Here is a 17,301-nt window from a genome sequence, read left to right on the forward strand (position 1 = left end):
TTGAGACAGAGTCTCACTCTGTTGCCCAGCCTGGAGTGCAGTGGCGTGATCTTGGCTCACTGCAACCTCTGCCTCCCAGATTCAAGTGATTCTCCTGCCTCACCCTCCCAAGTAGCACTACCACACCTGGCTAATTTTTGTATTTTTAGTAGAGATGAGGTTTCACCATGTTGGCCAGGCTGGTCTCAAACTCCTGACCTCGGGTGATCTGCCCGCCTTGGCCTCCCAAAGTGCTGGGATTACGGGTGTGAGCCACTGTGCCCACCCACATTTTCTTAATACTTTTACATTTTGAATTACTGTTAGAAAGGTTTCTTTAACAACAGAGTATAGAGTAATTCACCTGTTTTCCTTTAGTACTTGTACATTTTCCTTTTTTACATTAAGTCTCTGTTCCAGTTGGAGTTTATCCTGGTGTTCGTATAAATAATAAACTCAGTTTTATCATTTTCCATATGACTATCACATTATTATTATATTATTATTATTTGTGTGTGTGTGTGTGTGTGTGTGTGTGTGAGAGATAGGGTCTCACTGTGTCACCCAGGCTGGAGTGCAGAGAGCTCACAGCTCACAGCAACCTTGATCTCCTAGGCTCAAGTTATCCTCCCACCTCAGCCACTGGAGTAGCTGGGACTACAGGCGTGTGCCACCATAGCCAGCTAATTTTTGTGTAGAGCCAGGGTCTCGCTATGTTGCCCAGACTGGTCTTGAACTCCTGGGCTCAAGCAATCTGCCTGCCTTGGCCTGTCAATGTGCTGGGATTTCAGGCATGAGCCACTGCACCTGGCCACATTGCATTATTTTAATACTACTACTTTTTTTTTTCTTTGAGATGGAGTTTCGCTCTTGTTGCCCAAGCTGGAGTGCAATGGTGCTATCTTGGCTCACTGCTACCTCTGCCTTCCTGGTTCAAGCCATTCTCCAGCCTCAGCCTCCCGAGTAGCTGGGATTACAGGCATGTGCCACCATGCCCAGCTAAATTTTTTTGTATTTTTAGTAGAGATGGAGTTTCACCATGTTGGCCGGGCTGTTCTCAAACTCCTGACCTCAGGTGATCCACCACCCACTTCGGCCTCCCAAAGTGCTGGGATTACAGGCGTGAGCCACTGTGCCCAGCCTGATACTACTTCTTTTAAAGTTCATCATGCTCACAATGATTTCAGATACTGCCCTTATCATATATCACATTTCTGTACACAGTTAAATCTATTTCTGTATTTTCTGTACTATTCCATTGGTCTGACTTGTCACTTCATTTGACAATATCATTCTTTTTTTTAAAAAATTATTTATTTATTTATTTATTTTGCATTATTTTATTTTATTTTATTTTAATTTATTATTATACTCTAAGTTTTAGGGTACATGTGCACAATGTGCAGGTTTGTTACATATGTATACATGTGCCATGTTGGTGTGCCGCACCCATTAACTCGTCATTTAGCATTAGGTATATCTCCTAATGCTATCCCTCCCCCTCCCCCCACCCCACAACAGTCCCAGGAGTGTGATGTTCCCCTTCCTGTGTCCATGTGTTCTCATTGTTCAATTCCCACCTATGAGTGAGAACATGCGGTGTTTGGTTTTTTGTCCTTGCGATAGTTTACTGAGAATGATGATTTCCACTTTCATCCATGTCCCTACAAAGGACATGAAATCATCATTTTTTATGGCTGCGTAGTATTCCATGGTGTATATGTGCCACATTTTCTTAATCCAGTCTATCATTGTTGGACATTTGGGTTGGTTCCAAGTCTTTGCTATTGTGAATACGTGTGCATGTGTCTTTATAGCAGCATGATTTATAGTCCTTTGGGTATATACCCAGTAATGGGATGGCTGGGTCAAATGGTATTTCTAGTTCTAGATCCCTGAGGAATCGCCACACTGACTTCCACAATGGTTGAACTAGTTTACAGTCCCACCAACAGTGTAAAAGTGTTCCTATTTCTCCACATCCTCTCCAGCACCTGCTGTTTCCTGACTTTTTAATGATGGCCATTCTAACTGGTATGAGATGGTATCTCATTGTGGTTTTGATTTGCATTTCTCTGATGGCCAGTGATGATGAGCATTTTTTCATGTGTTTTTTGGCTGCATAAATGTCTTCTTTTGAGAAGTGTCTGTTCATGTCCTTTGCCCACTTTTTGATGGGGTTGTTTGTTTTTTTCTTGTAAATTTGTTTGAGTTCATTGTAGATTCTGGATATTAGCCCTTTGTCAGATGAGTAGGTTGCGAAAATTTTCTCCCATTTTGTAGGTTGCCTGTTCACTCTGATGGTAGTTTGTTTTGCTGTGCAGAAGCTCTTTAGTTTAATTAGATCCCATTTGTCAATTTTGGCTTTTGTTGCCATTGCTTTTGGTGTTTTAGACATGAAGTCCTTGCCCATGCCTATGTCCTGAATGGTAATGCTAGGTTTTCTTCTAGGGTTTTTATGGATTTAGGTCTAACATGTAAGTCTTTAATCCATCTTGAATTAATTTTTGTATAAGGTGTAAGAAAGGGATCCAGTTTCAGCTTTCTACATATAGCTAGCCAGTTTTCCCAGCACCATTTATTAAATAGGGAGTCGTTTCCCCATTGCTTGTTTTTGTCAGGTTTGTCAAAGATCAGATAGTTGTAGATATGCGGCGTTATTTCTGAGGGCTGTGTTCTGTTCCATTGATCTGTATCTCTGTTCTGGTACCAGTACCATGCTGTTTTGGTTACTGTAGCCTTGTAGTATAGTTTGAAGTCAGGTAGCATGATGCCTCCAGCTTTGTTCTTTTGGCTTAGGATTGTCTTGGCAATGCGGGCTCTTTTTTGGTTCCATATGAACTTTAAAGTAATTTTTTCCAATTCTGTGAAGAAAGTCACTGGTAGCTTGATGGGGATGGCATTGAATCTATAAATTATCTTGGGCAGTATGGCCATTTTCACTATATTGATTCTTCCAACCCATGAGCATGGAATGTTCTTCCACTTGTTTGTATCCTCTTTTATTTCATTGAGCAGTGGTTTGTAGTTCTCCATGAAGAGGTCCTTCACGTCCCTTGTAAGTTGGATTCCTAGGTATTTTATTCTCTTTGAAGCAATTGTGAATGGGAGTTCACTCATGATTTGGCTCTCTGTTTGTCTGTTATTGGTGTATAAGAATGCTTGTGATTTTTGTACATTGATTTTGTATGCTGAGACTTTGCTGAAGTTGCTTATCAGCTTAAGGAGATTTTGGGCTGAGACAATGGGGTTTTCTAGATATACAATCATGTCATCTGCAAACAGGGACAATTTGACTTCCTCTTTTCCTAATTGAATACCCTTTATTTCCTTTTCCTGCCTAATTGCCCTGGCCAGAACTTCCAACACTATGTTGAATAGGAGTGGTGAGAGAGGGCATCCCTGTCTTGTGCCAGTTTTCAAAGGGAATGCTTCCAGTTTTTGCCCATTCAGTATGATATTGGCTGTGGGTTTGTCATAGATAGCTCTTATTATTTTGAGATACGTCCCATCAATACCTAATTTATTGAGAGTTTTTAGCATGAAGCGTTGTTGAATTTTGTCAAAGGCCTTTTCTGCATCTATTGAGATCATGTGGTTTTTGTCTTTGGTTCTGTTTATATGCTGGATTACATTTATTGATTTGCGTATGTTGAACCAGCCTTGCATCCCAGGGATGAAGCCCACTTGATCATGGTGGATAGGCTTTTTGATGTGCTGCTGGATTCGGTTTGCCAGTATTTTATTGAGGATTTTTGCATCTATGTTCATCAAGGATATTGGTCTAAAATTCTCTTTTTTGGTTGTGTCTCTGCCCGGCTTTGGTATCAGGATGATGCTGGCCTCATAAAAGAACTAGAAAAGCAAGAGCAAACACATTCAAAAGCTAGCAGAAGGCAAGAAATAACTAAAATCAGAGCAGAACTGAAGGAAATAGAGAGACAAAAAACCCTTAAAAAAATCAATAAATCCAGGAGCTGGTTTTTTCAAAAGATCAACAAAATTGATAGACCGCTAGCAAGACTAATAAAGAAGAAAAGAGAGAAGAATCAAATAGATGCAGTAAAAAATGATAAAGGGGATATCAGCACTGATCCCACAGAAATACAAACTATCATCAGAGAATACTACAAACACCTCTACGCAAATAAACTAGAAAATCTAGAAGAAATGGATAAATTCCTTGACACATACACCCTCCCAAGACTAAACCAGGAAGAAGTTGAATCTCTGAATAGACCAATAACAGGCTCTGAAATTGTGGCAATAATCAATAGCTTACCAACCAAAAAGAGTCCAGGACCAGATGGATTCACAGCCGAATTCTACCAGAGCTACAAGGAGGTACTGGTACCATTCCTCCTGAAACTATTCCAGTCAATAGAAAAAGAGGGAATCCTCCCTAAAAAAAATCATTATGAGACAGAATCTCACTCTGTTGCCCAGGCTGGAGTACAGTGGTGTGATCATAGCTCACTGCAACCTCGGCCTCCTAGGTACAAGGGATCCTCCTACCTCAGCCTCCTGAGTAGGTGGGACTACAGGCACGTGCCACCACACCCGGCTAATTTTTTTTTATTTTTGGTAGAGACAGGGTCTCACTATATTGCCCAGGCTGGTCTCAAACTCCTGGGGTTAAGCCATCCTCTTGCCTCAGCCATTCTTTTTATTTATTTATTTATTTTTTATTTTTGGCTGGGTGCAGTAGCTTACGTCTATAATCCCAGTGCTTTGGGACGTTGAGGCATGAGGGTGGCTTGAGGCCAGGAACTCAAGACCAGCCTGGGCAACATAGCAAGACCCCATCTCTAAAAAAGAAAATAGAAATTTCATTGTGATATGTGATATTGTAAAATATATATTTGATCTTCAACCCTGTTTCCTGACATAATAACTCCTAAAATCTTAGGATCTCCAAAGTGATGTCTTTTTGTATGCTATTGATTGGCTTATGGCTGGCAGCTCCTAGGTAGCTTTAGGATAGGGATCAGTCACTGGAACGACCAAGGCAGGATTAGAGGATTGGGACTTTCTGCACACCCCTCTCCCAACCTCCAGGGAGCGGAGAGGGGCTGAGAGTTAAGTTGATCACCTGTGGCCAGTGGTTTAATCAGTCATGCCCAAATAATGAAGATTCCATCAAAACCCAAAGGGACAGCATTCAGAGATTTTCTAGACATCTGAACACACGGAGGTTCCTGAAGGTTGATGCACCTAGGGAGGGCATAGAAGCTCCAAGCGCCTTTCCTAATACTTCGTTCTATGCATCTCTTCATCTGTATCTTTTGTAATATCCTTTATAATAAACTAGCAAATGCCATTAAGTTTCCCTGGGTTCTGTGAACTGCTCTAGCAAATTAATCAAACCCAGAGAGGGGTCATGGGAACCCTAACTTGAAGCAGATCAGTCATAAATTCTGGCAGCCTGAACTTGTGAAGCCGGGCAGTCTTGTGGGACTGAGCCCTCAATCTGTGGGATCTGACAGTGTCTCCAGGGGAATAGTGTCGGAACGGAATTGGAGGACACCCTGCTGGTGACTGCTATAGAACTGATTGTCTTCTTGGTGTGTGGGAAAAACCTCCACACAGTTGAGGACAGAAGGCTTCTGTGTTGATTGTTGTGGTGTGGGAGCAGAGGAAGAACAGTTTGTTTTTTTTTCCCACTTATGGTAAACTACACATAATGTGAAATTTACCATCTTAACTTCTGTACGCTACTTTTAGTGTACAGTTCAGTGGCATTAAATACATTCATAATGTGTGCAACCATCCCACCACCAGCATCTCCATAATTCTTTATCTCTTAAACCTGAAACTCTGTACCCATTAAACAGTAACTACCCATTCTCCCTTCCCTTTAGCCCTGGCAACTACCATTGATGGTGCCATTCTTTCATGTATGGATGTTTTGTATATTTCAATATCTGGTGTGGGTAGGTGCCCTGTCCCCAACCCCTGTTGCTTTTCTTTTTCATGGTTTTTCCTAGCTACTTGTGCTTGTTTGTTCTTTCCAATGAATTTCATCAGCAATTTTTGTAGCCCTGTAACAAAACTAGGTATTTTAATTGAGATGATGTTAAGTGTATTAACTTAGAGAGAACTGACGCCGCTGCAGTGATGTTCGGTCTTGCTAGCTAAGAACATGCTCTGTCTTTATATTTGCTCAAGCCATGTTTTGTGTCTTTCTGGAGTGCTTTAATGGTTTCCTCTTGTAGATACTGGATGTTACCAATGTTAAGTTTATGCTTAGGTATTTTCTGCATTTTTAGACAATTACGAAATATTTTATAATTGTAAATATCGTTTACATTATATCTTATTCTATAATTATGGTTTTGTGTTTGTATATATGAACACTGATTTTTATCTGTTGATTTTATAATGTGCCCTTTACATACTTATCTTACAGTTTTTTCCAGATGTATTCTTGTATCATCTGTAAATTGAGATAGATATTTGCTCTTTTTGGCCAACTATCTGTAGGGTCCCTAGTTTCTCTGTCTCTCTATCTCTCTCTTAAGTCAAAAATGGTTGCTGGCTTTAGGCATTTGACTGCAAAATGTCAATATTTGTTTTTATTTTTTAAATCAAATTAATTGATATATAACTCATACATGCAGAAAATTTATGCTTTTAAGGTTTACAGTTTTAATCAATTTTGAGAAACTTGTGTAATCATGTTGCTGCTACTGCATTTGAGATATAGGATATTTCTATCACTGGCCAGGTGGCTCATGCTTGTAATCCCAGCATTTTGGGAGGCCAAGGTGGGTGGATCACTTGAAGCCAGGAGTTTGAGACCAGCCTGGCCAACATGGTGAAACCCCATCTCTACTAAAAATACAAAAAATTAGCCAGGTGTGGTGGCGGGTACCTGTAATCCCACCTATTCAGGAGGCTGAGGCAGGAGAATCCCTTGAACCTGGGAGGTGGAGGTTACAGTGATCCCAGATCGTGCCATTGCACTCCAGCCTGGGCAATAAGAGCAAAACTCCGTCTCAAAAAAAAAAAAAAAAAAAAAAAAAAAAGTTTCTATCACTCTTGTGACTGTTTGTATCAATACCTCTTCTAACCTTCAGTTCCTGGAAACCACTCATCTTATTTCTTTTCCTATAGTTTTACCCTTTTCAAAATACCATATAAATGGAATCATACTATATCTATATCCATATATATATCTATATATCCTTTTGAGTCTGGCTTCCTTCACTTGCATGTCTTAGAGATTCATCCATGTTGCTGCATGTATCTGTAGTTCCTTTTTTATTGCTGAATAGTATTCCATTGTGTGGATATGTGATATTTATCCATTCACCAATTGAGGATAATTGGGTTGTTTCTAGACTTTGGTGAGTAGAATAAAGCTGCTATAAATACTTGCATACAAGTTTTTTGTAGACATATGTTTTCATTTCTCTTGGGTAAATACCTTACAACGGGATTGCTGGGTTGTACATTGTGTGTCTAACTTTATAAGAAACTGCCAAATCACCTGTCAAAGTAGTTGCAGCTTTTTATATTTCTGTCCACAATGCATGAGAGTTCCAGTTGTCCCACATCTTTGCTAGCATTTGGTATCTTCAGCTATATTTTTCTTTAGTCATTTTCATTGTTGTGTAGGATAGATCTTATTTCTATTTTAATTTTATGACTTTGTTTTAAAACTTTGATAAAATACAAGGCTGAGTTGTCAACCAGGCCACTTTAGTCTAATGAATATTCATCTGAAACTTAGAAGGTGGGCTGTCACCTTGCTCACTTGTCCCTACACCCAGCACAGTGGGCTTGAGAATTCTTAACCACCTAAATCAAAACCAACCATTGACCAGTAACCAAGGAAGGCCACTTATCTTTTGTTTATTTGGAAGGAAAAGAGTATTTTTATGGAACTTACCCATATTTTCAAAGCAAACTAGCAGTTACTCCATTTTAATGAAAATATAGCTTAAAAATGGTGTCTTCTTTTCTTTGTATGTCTAAGAAGTTTGCAAGTTTTTCTTAAGCTTGCCATATCAACATGAAATGATGTCAAATTTCTACTGATTTGCACAGGAAAACAATGAAGAGTCGTTATATGGAACTCTATGACCTTAATAGAGACTTGCTAAATGGATATAAAATTCGCTGTAACAATCACACAGAGCTGTTGGGAAACCTCAAAGCAGTAAATCAAGCAATTCAAAGAGCAGGTCGTCTGCGGGGTAAGTCTCTTTTCGTAACACTGCACTTTCATCTGTAATGTTTTTGGTGGAACTCATTGAAGATGGTGGTGGTAGCATCCAATAATTCATACTGGGGCTGAAAGTAGCATACCTTTCACACTCCAGGGCTGGCACCAGTCACTTGTGTTTCAGTCAGTCAGCCTGGTGTTTGGCTTTAGTCTCTGGACTTCAAAGGGAAAGAAAACCTTCAGCTCCCTTTCTTAGATCTTCCTGCATCCTCTAAAGAAAAACCTACTATATATAACCCAAAGGAAATATATAAACATATATATATATATATAAAACCATCAAGGCCCAATTAGCAAAAAAGAGACTGAAAATTAATGCTAAGTGTCTAACTTAAAAATTTAGAAAAAGAACAATAGGATAAACCCAAGGAAGCAGAAATATAGCCAGAGATTTATACCTGAATTCTGCTGTTTTGGGTCGATGCTTTGACTTCTTTAGAAATAATCTTTGCTAGGTGAGTAGGAACTTTGATCCTTTTCTGTAAAACCGACTGTTGGTTTCTAGGTTTGAGACAGTCTCTAAGTCAGTTTTTTCAATAATTCTCTCACCAAGTTATTTTTTTTAGGGAATGGTAAGATAAATTAGTTATATTTCACATATAACTCTTTTCTCTCCTGGTTTTATGTTGTTTTAAAACTGACCTCTAATTTCATAATTTCATGTCTAACAATCTTTTGGTTCCTGATGTTTCTTCTCATGCAGTTGGAAAACCAAAGAACCAGGTGATCGCTGCTTGTCGGGATGCAATTCGAAGTAATAACATCAACACACTATTCAAAATCATGCGAGTGGGGACAGCTTCTTCATAGGAGAGGGAAATACAGGTCATGAAGTTCCTGGCAAAGATTTTCTGTTAAAAACCTATGCTGGTTTGCTTTGGATCACACCCTGGTGAACCCTGGGTGCTAAGAATGAAAATAACCTTGGTTAGTTGTACAAATTAAAGACAAAGAACTACATGTGAAGATAGATTTGCTTTCTATTTTTAAATCAGTAGTACTGTTGCTGAATAATACTAGGTTTGTATGGAATAGGATGAATGCTTTTGAAGTATTAGGGCTTCAGAGTCCAATTTTTGCTTATTTATGGTATATAAATTTTTTTTCTTGAAATTGCAATTGAATTTGTACTTTTCAAATAGATTATCTACTTTTTCATTAAAATGTAAAGATGTTAAACTTTGTGTTGATTGATTATAAAATCACCACCAAATCAGAATTGCCCATTTGTATTTTGTAGAGAAAAACAAAAATGTGGGCTGGGCGCAGGGCTCATGCCTGTAATCCAGCACTTTGGGAGGCCAGGGCGGGCGGATTATAAGGTCAGGAGATCGAGACCATCCTGGCTAACACGGTGAAACCCCATCTCTACTAAAAATACAAAAAATTAGCTGGGCATGGTGGCACTCACCTGTAGTCCAAGCTACTTGGGAGGCTGAGGCAGGAGAATTGCTTGAACCCGGGTGGCAGAGGTTGTAGTGAGCCGAGATTGCACCACTGCATTCCAGTCTGGGCAACAGAGCAAGACTCCTGTCTCAAAAAAAAAAAACGATGTTTGGACTGAGCTCTGTGGCTCACACCTGTAATCCTAGCACTTTGGGAGGCCAAGGCAGGTGGATCCCCTGAGGTCAGGAGTTTGAGACCAGCCTGGCCAACATGATGAAACCCGGTCTCTACTAAAAATACAAAAAATTAGCCAGGTTTGGTGGTGGACACCTATAATCCCAGCTATGCGGGAGGCTGAGGCAGGAGAATTGCTTGAACCCAGGAGGTGGAGGTTGCAGTGAGCAAGATTGCACCACTGCACTCCAGCCTGGGTGACGAGCGAAACTCTGTCTCAAAAAAAAAAAAAAATGTGGATATTTGGATTTGTGTGCTTTTTAATCACCAAAAGATGGGTGCAAACAACAAATTTGCATTAAAGAAGAGTCAATTTAGAGTGATCACTTTGTTGGAGTAATGTTAGCTGCTGTAACAAATAGACCTCAAAATCATCATGACTCATTTTTCATTTATTATGTAAGGATTTCTCCATAGTTATGCAGGGACCTAGGTTCCTTTAATCATGTGGTGCTGTCATCCCCTAGGATAAACTTTTCTACCTGAGTTCACTAAAGGACTAAGCCTAAGGAAAAAGGTTTGGGTGACTAGTTTCACACTCAGTACATACAGTGGAGGGAGGTCTTAGGGCAGTGGGGCTTTATTATCTCACTTGGAATACTGTTTGACAAGGGCTGTCCTAGGGTCTTGTGGTTATTTACAGCCATGTGCCAGATAATGAAGTTTAGGTCACCATAAGATTATAATACTGTATTTTTATTGTACCTTTGTGTTTAGGTATGTGTAATTACACAAATACTTAGCATTATGTTACAGTTGCCTACAGTATTCAGTATAGTACCATGCTGTACAGATTTGTAGGCTAGGAACAACAGGCTATACTGTATAGCCTAGGTGTGGAGTAGGCTATACCATCTAGGTGTGTATAAGTGCACACTGTACAATGTACATGATGACAAAATAGCCTAACGATGCATTTCTCAGACTGTACTGCTGTTGTTAAGCAGAGCATGACCATATAGCTAAGCCGGTAGAAGAGAGTAAGAGGGAAACATGTCTTCTTCTTTTAAAAGGGTGGTCTGAAAGTAGCACACTATCCTTTCCACTCAGAATTCCATTGAGTCACATGACCACATCTGCAGGGGAGGCCAGGAGATGGAATCTAGCTGTGTGCCTGTAGGAACCCTGGTATTTGTGCCAACAGCTAGCAGTCTCTTCCCTAGGAAAAATTTCGCCCTAATGTAGATTTCAGGACTGGTTTAATGAGTGAAACTTCAGTTAGTTTTAATATCTTAATAGCAGTTTATGGGAAGTGGAGCATTTCCCTGAGGTTAGTAAACATTAATTTTATTGATTTTGATGTGGCCACTTTAGGATGGCCCCTCCTATATCTGAAATGTAAGCCTTATGGAGTCCTAATTATGAGAATATGCTAATACTTTTGTTTTTCATTTTCAACCTATAAACTCAAGAGATAATCCACATACACTGTATTATTTTCAATCTCCAAAGTAGTAAAGTATCATCGTAAATCTGCCTCACACAGAGGTTGCAGTGAGCTAAGATCATGCCACTGCACTCTAGCCTGGGTGACAGAGGGAGACTCCATCTCCAAAAGAAAAATAAATAAATAAATAAATGTGCCTCACAGAGAAGGAAATTGAGGTATAGATAACCTCCTTTTCAGGTCACAGAGTTAGTGTGTGTGACCTGTCTAGTGATTCAAGAGGAAACTTGAGTGCTACTGTTGTCTTTGTTTTAACCATAGTCTAATTTATACCATTTGAGATTAAAATCTCTGGTTGGTGCTAGTTTTAAATTATATAATGCCATTCATTTCTAGGGAGTCTAATAACATAATCTCATCAAAGTTCACTCTGTTGTTCTTTAGCCAAAAAACTTCCTTCTTAGACCTAAAAATACTCATGGCCAGGCTAGAAGGCGTTGACCTGCAGCAAGACATATTAAGTTGCTCTGATTTATAGGTTATTTTCACAGTAATTTGATCCTGTTGATGTCGGTGTCTGTTTCACAGATGAGGCTCTGAGCTCTAAGACAGCGTGTCCTGTACAGGGTCCCACAGCTGGGTAAGCCCTGGTGTGAAGGAGGTGTTGGAACCAAGTAGTCACAGCCTCTTCTACTCCAGACTTCCCAAGCAAGTGAAGACTGGCTGAAGTGAAAACATTCATGAAACATGCAACTACCCTTTTTTCCCCCACTTAGAACTCATCCTATTCAGCTTAGGAGTGAGGAAAAACTGGACAAGGAGAAATGAGTTTATCAGTAACTTCTCTATTTTGTTGCCATATGTTTCTATCCTGATAGAATCTGAGTACTTACTTCTAGAAGCTACAGCGAAGCTGTATTTCACTGCTGAATTGTATTGAAGCTTTAAGTGAGCACTGAGCTGTCATTTAAAAGCTGACTTTGAGGATTTTGATATCTGAGAGAAAGCTTTCAGTACCGTAATTCAGGTTCTGAGGATTTTTAAGAGTACAATTTGTATTATTTCCCACCATGACTGCCTATCCAGTACCTCAAAGCCCCGCTCAAATGCCCTCTCTTTAGGTGACCTTTCCTCTCCCATGTCTACTCCTTAACCCTTATTAAATTCTTTTTTTTTTTTTTTTTTTTTTTTTTGAGACGGAGTCTTGCTCTGTCCCCCAGGCTGGAGTGCAGTGGCGCGATCTCGGCTCACTGCAAGCTCCGCCTCCCGGGGTTCACGCCATTCTCCTGCCTCAGCCTCCCGAGTAGCTGGGACTACAGGCGCCCGCCAACACGCCCGGCTAATTTTTTGTATTTTTAGTAGAGACGGGGTTTCACCCTGTTAGCCAGGATGGTCTCGATCTCCTGACCTCGTGATCCGCCCGCCTCGGCCTCCCAAAGTGCTGGGATTACAGGCTTGAGCCACCGCGCCCGGCCAAATTCTTTACCTGAATCTTAATCCCCTGTTAAGCAAGAATAGTGTCTGCATCTTAACCAGTGTCACCCTCGCCCCAGTGCTGAGCCAGTACCTTGAGCATAGAATAGCATCTGCCGCTCTGCTTGGGATTGTCTGTCCTCAATATGCCTGTCAGCAGCTTCAGAAATCAAAGAACTAGGAACTTTAAAACTATTATGCAACCCTAGAAGCGTTTTACAAGAATGATTTTCAACATTGTTATTAATGTTTCAAATTTTATAATTAGCAGTTACAGATCTGCCAATGCACAGTCCTGTCATTATAGAACTAAATTACCTTCAATTTCATTTGGAAACTCAAGTACAGTAAGACACCCATTACAGCCTGGTGTTTCGCATTTTGCCTCTTTTCCATCTGGCCCTTGCCCACACTCTATGCTCTAGCTCCGGAGTCATCTTGTAATCTGTACAGTACAGAATCTGCTTCTCCTAAAAGTGATGTCACATGGACAGTTCCCAAGTCGTTTTTAAATTGTCTTTGTGGACTGATTTTGCATCAGAGAGAGAATCATCAGGACACCCAGTTCCATGCAGGCTGGAGAGCCCTCCTCTGGCATCACTTCGCTAGATCTCCTCGACCTTTTTCAACAGGGTTTGTGCTTCCTCATTGTTTAGTAGTGGTAAGTATGTCATGGTGTTGAAGAGATAATGTACCCCAAAACTTCTTATTCAAGAAATACTGCCAGAACTTTGGGAGGTCAAGGCGGGTGGGTCACTTGAGGTCAGGAGTTTGAGACCAGCCTGGCCAACATGGTGAAATCCCATCTCTACTAAAAATACAAAAATTAGCCAGTGTGGTGTTAGGCACCTGTAATCCCAGAATTGCTTGAACCTGGGAGGCAGAGGTTGCAGTGAGTTGAGATCATGCCACTGCACTGCAGCCTGGGTGACAGAGGGAGAGTCCGTCTCAAAAAAATAAATAAATAAAAAATACTGGTCTAGGAGAGGTAACCCAAGCTTTTTTTTTTTTTTTTTTTTTTTTTCCCATGGGTTGGGGGGGTGTCCTGTGGGGAAGAAACCCACATTCAGTGGAATTTTGAGAGTCAATCTTTAAACAGTAGACAAGCCCAGTTCAAAACTAACATTCTCTTGGAACCTTAATTTTCCACATCTTTAAAATTAAGGACTAACATTATTTATAGGGTACTTCCTTAGACATTTTATTTTTCTTATTCAAAGATGCGAATATGTTCACAAGTTTTGTTAAAACGTTCCTAATTTCCAGTACAGTTAACATATAAAGAAGAAACAGTGGCCTCTGTAAGGCTATTCTCTTCCTGTCCAATGCTGGAGCTTGAAGCCCATAGGGTGGGTAGTCAGACAACCCCATCAAAAAGTGGGCAAAGGACATGAACAGACGCTTCTCAAAAGAAGACATTTATGCAGCCAAAAAACACATGAAAAAATGCTCATCATCACTGGCCATCAGAGAAATGCAAATCAAAACCACAATGAGATACCATCTCACACCAGTTAGAATGGCCATCATTAAAAAGTCAGGAAACAACAGGTGCTGGAGAGGATGTGGAGAAATAGGAACACTTACACTGTTGGTGGGACTGTAAACTAGTTCAACCATTGTGGAAGTCAGTGTGGCGATTCCTCAGGGATCTAGAACTAGAAATACCATTTGACCCAGCCATCCCATTACTGGGTATATACCCAAAGGACTATAAATCATGCTGCTATAAAGACACATGCACACGTATGTTTATTGCGGCACTATTCACAATAGCAAAGACTTGGAATCAACCCAAATGTCCAACAACGATAGACTGGATTAAGAAAATGTGGCACATATACACCATGGAATACTACGCAGCCATAAAAAATGATGATTTCATGTCCTTTGTAGGGACATGGATGAAACTGGAAAACATCATTCTCAGTAAACTATCACAAGGACAAAAAACCAAACACCGCATGTTCTCACTCATAGGTGGGAATTGAACAATGAGAACTCATGGACACAGGAAGGGGAACATCACACTCCTGGGACTGTTGTGGGGTGGGGGGAGGGGGGAGGGATAGCATTAGGAGATAAACCTAATGTGAAATGACGATTTAATGGGTGCAGCAAACCAACACAGCACATGTATACATCTGTAACAAACCTGCACATTGTGCACATGTACCCTAAAACCTAAAGTATAATAATAAAAAAAAAAAAAAAAAAAAAAAAAAAAGATGTGGAGTTGGGGAGAACAAGCTGCAACCCACAGGCATGGGCTGGAGCCCATGAGGATGCTAAAATCTGTCCATTCTTGTTGCTTCTGACCTTGATAGTGTGGGCATTCTGCTGAAACTGAGCCCCTTCGCAGAGGAGCTGAAGGAAGATCCATCCAGGGGAAGGTGGAGCGGTTGCAGGCCCAGGCACAGGTGTGGTTCACACCAACAAGGTGTGCCAGCTACTCAAGGGCTGCTGCTGCATTAGGCCCTGCAGATCTGGCATAGGAATTTGTGGTTCATCCTAATCTGAGACATAGGGAAGAGAGTTCTGGGAAATGTAGTTCAGTTTAGCCAAGTTGATACATGACAAAGCTACCAGTGGCTGTCATAGGATGGTGGGATTTCAGGTGATCTTTAGATTATTACATGTTACTACCTCACAATGAGCATGTGTTATTTATATAGTCTGAAAAAACGGAAAGCTATTTTTTTTTTTTTTTTTTTTTTTTTTGAGACGGATTCTCGTTCTGTTGCCCAGGCTGGAGTGCAGTGATGTGATCTCAGCTCACTGCAACCTCTGCCTCCTGGGTTCAAGCGATTCTCCTGCCTCAGCCTCCCAAGTACCTGGGATTACAGGCAAGCGCCAGCACGCCCAGGTAATTTTTGTATTTTTAGTAGAGATAGGGTTTCACCATGTTGGCCAGGCTGGTCTCCCAACTCCTGACCTCAGGTAATCTGCCAGCCTCGGGGCCTCCCAAAGTGCTGGGATTACAGGTGGGAGCCACTGTGCCGGGCCCATAGAGCTATTTTCTTTGGGGATAAAAATGGGAGTTATAAGAATTGGAGACTCACTATTAAGAATAAAGAGAGAAACAATATATTTTACAGGTGAACATCATAGCTTTTATCTGAAAGAGGTATAAAAAAGATGCCCATGTTCTAATTCTTCTTTTGCTACCTAACAGTTGTTGATATTGGCCCCAGGCCCTAAAAAGCAATCAAGATGCAAAATGAATTACTATAAGGAAAACAAGCTTCGCTATCACTGTGTATCTTCAGTGCAGAAACACAATCTTTAAGTTACACCATCCTTCACAATCTAAGAGGTGCTGCTGTAGATGATGTAACTGACAGCAACATCAGAGTTGGGCTCCTAGGGATTCTCTCCCCTCAGACACCCGAGTCCCTTTTTGTAGTGTTTAAAAGATTGTGTGTTGACAGATCATAAACACACTGAGGTAAAGGAGACACTAAAAAGCACATTTTAACACTTGTGAGGTATTCTAAGATTTAGATTTGGCTTTCCAGAATTGGAAAATTGGCCTTGGATGGTACCTACAGCCATGAGTCTCAAACTATTTTCCAAGCTTGGCACACATGACAGTTTCACCTACCCCAGGCACTTTTCCCTGGGTCTTCCTGGAGTTATGCCACTGACACCTTTCCCCTCAACTCATGAAAACACATCAGAAGACAAGTGAGTGAGATGACCTTCAGTCAGCTGGAACATAGAAAAGGCAAGCTGTGACATTAACCATTAGTAACAAAGTATTCACAATCCTACTTGAGTGTTGCTACACTGTGGTTAAAAAATTGTGGTCTCCAGCCTGGCCAACATGGTGAAACCCTGTCTCTACTAAAAATATAAAAAAATTAGCTGGGTGTGGAGGCGGGCGCCTGTAATCCCAGCTACTCAGGAGGCTGAGGCAGGAGAATTGCTTGAACCCAGGAAACAGAGGTCACAGTGAGCCGAGATCATGCCCTTGTACTCCAGCCTGGGCCACAGAGTGAGACTCCATCTCAAACACACAAAAAATTGTGGTCTCCAAAATAGTATGGTGTAAAATGGTTCGTTACCATATGCACAGGGGAAGACAATGTTAGAACTAGTTCTAGATATTTCTTTTTTATCTCATCATTTAAAAATTAGTGTTTTATAACAGTAAATTATAGAACTAATATTACTACATGTGTAAAATATATAAATATCCATATCAAGGGCATACCTGCTAAAACATTTCTTAACTGGCTAGGGTGCAGAATTAAACCTTTTTGAAACTAAATCTAAAAGCCAAAGCGAAAGTCATTTTCATTTAAATGCAAACTTCAGAAAAGAATGAATACTCAAAGTTTTAGGAGATGAAAGAGAAGAGTGGTTAAGAAGTTTAAAGGCCCAGTGCTTTTTCTATTAATTAGTAAAACCCACACTAAACACTACTGCAAAAGCTAAAAATAAATGTAAAAAAGAGAAAGGAAACAGACTCTATTGGGATGGAATGAGAACAGCATCTTTCATCCACCCATGCATACCCACACACAGGTAATTATGATGTAACTCCCTGGAACAGTTCAAGCAAAAAATTAACAAGATGCACAGCCTCTTGGCATTCTGATGTGGTTTT

The 17,301-nt window shown here is 40.5% G+C and overlaps 1 protein-coding gene across 1 annotated transcript in view; it reads left to right on the plus strand.

The window, feature by feature from the left end:
• Nucleotides 1–9,388, plus strand: part of BBS2 (Bardet-Biedl syndrome 2) — a 42,937-nt gene extending 33,549 nt beyond the window's left edge. The window contains exons 16-17 of the mRNA XM_003263071.4: nucleotides 8,032–8,180; nucleotides 8,913–9,388. Of these exons, the coding sequence (XP_003263119.2) occupies nucleotides 8,032–8,180; nucleotides 8,913–9,019 (256 nt within the window). The 3' untranslated portion in view covers nucleotides 9,020–9,388. The remainder of the gene's footprint in view (nucleotides 1–8,031; nucleotides 8,181–8,912) is intronic.
• The last annotated feature ends 7,913 nt before the right edge of the window (nucleotides 9,389–17,301 follow it).

The sequence above is a fragment of the Nomascus leucogenys genome, chromosome 2 (genome assembly GCF_006542625.1).
Source record: "Nomascus leucogenys isolate Asia chromosome 2, Asia_NLE_v1, whole genome shotgun sequence".
Taxonomy (NCBI): Eukaryota; Metazoa; Chordata; class Mammalia; order Primates; family Hylobatidae; genus Nomascus; species Nomascus leucogenys.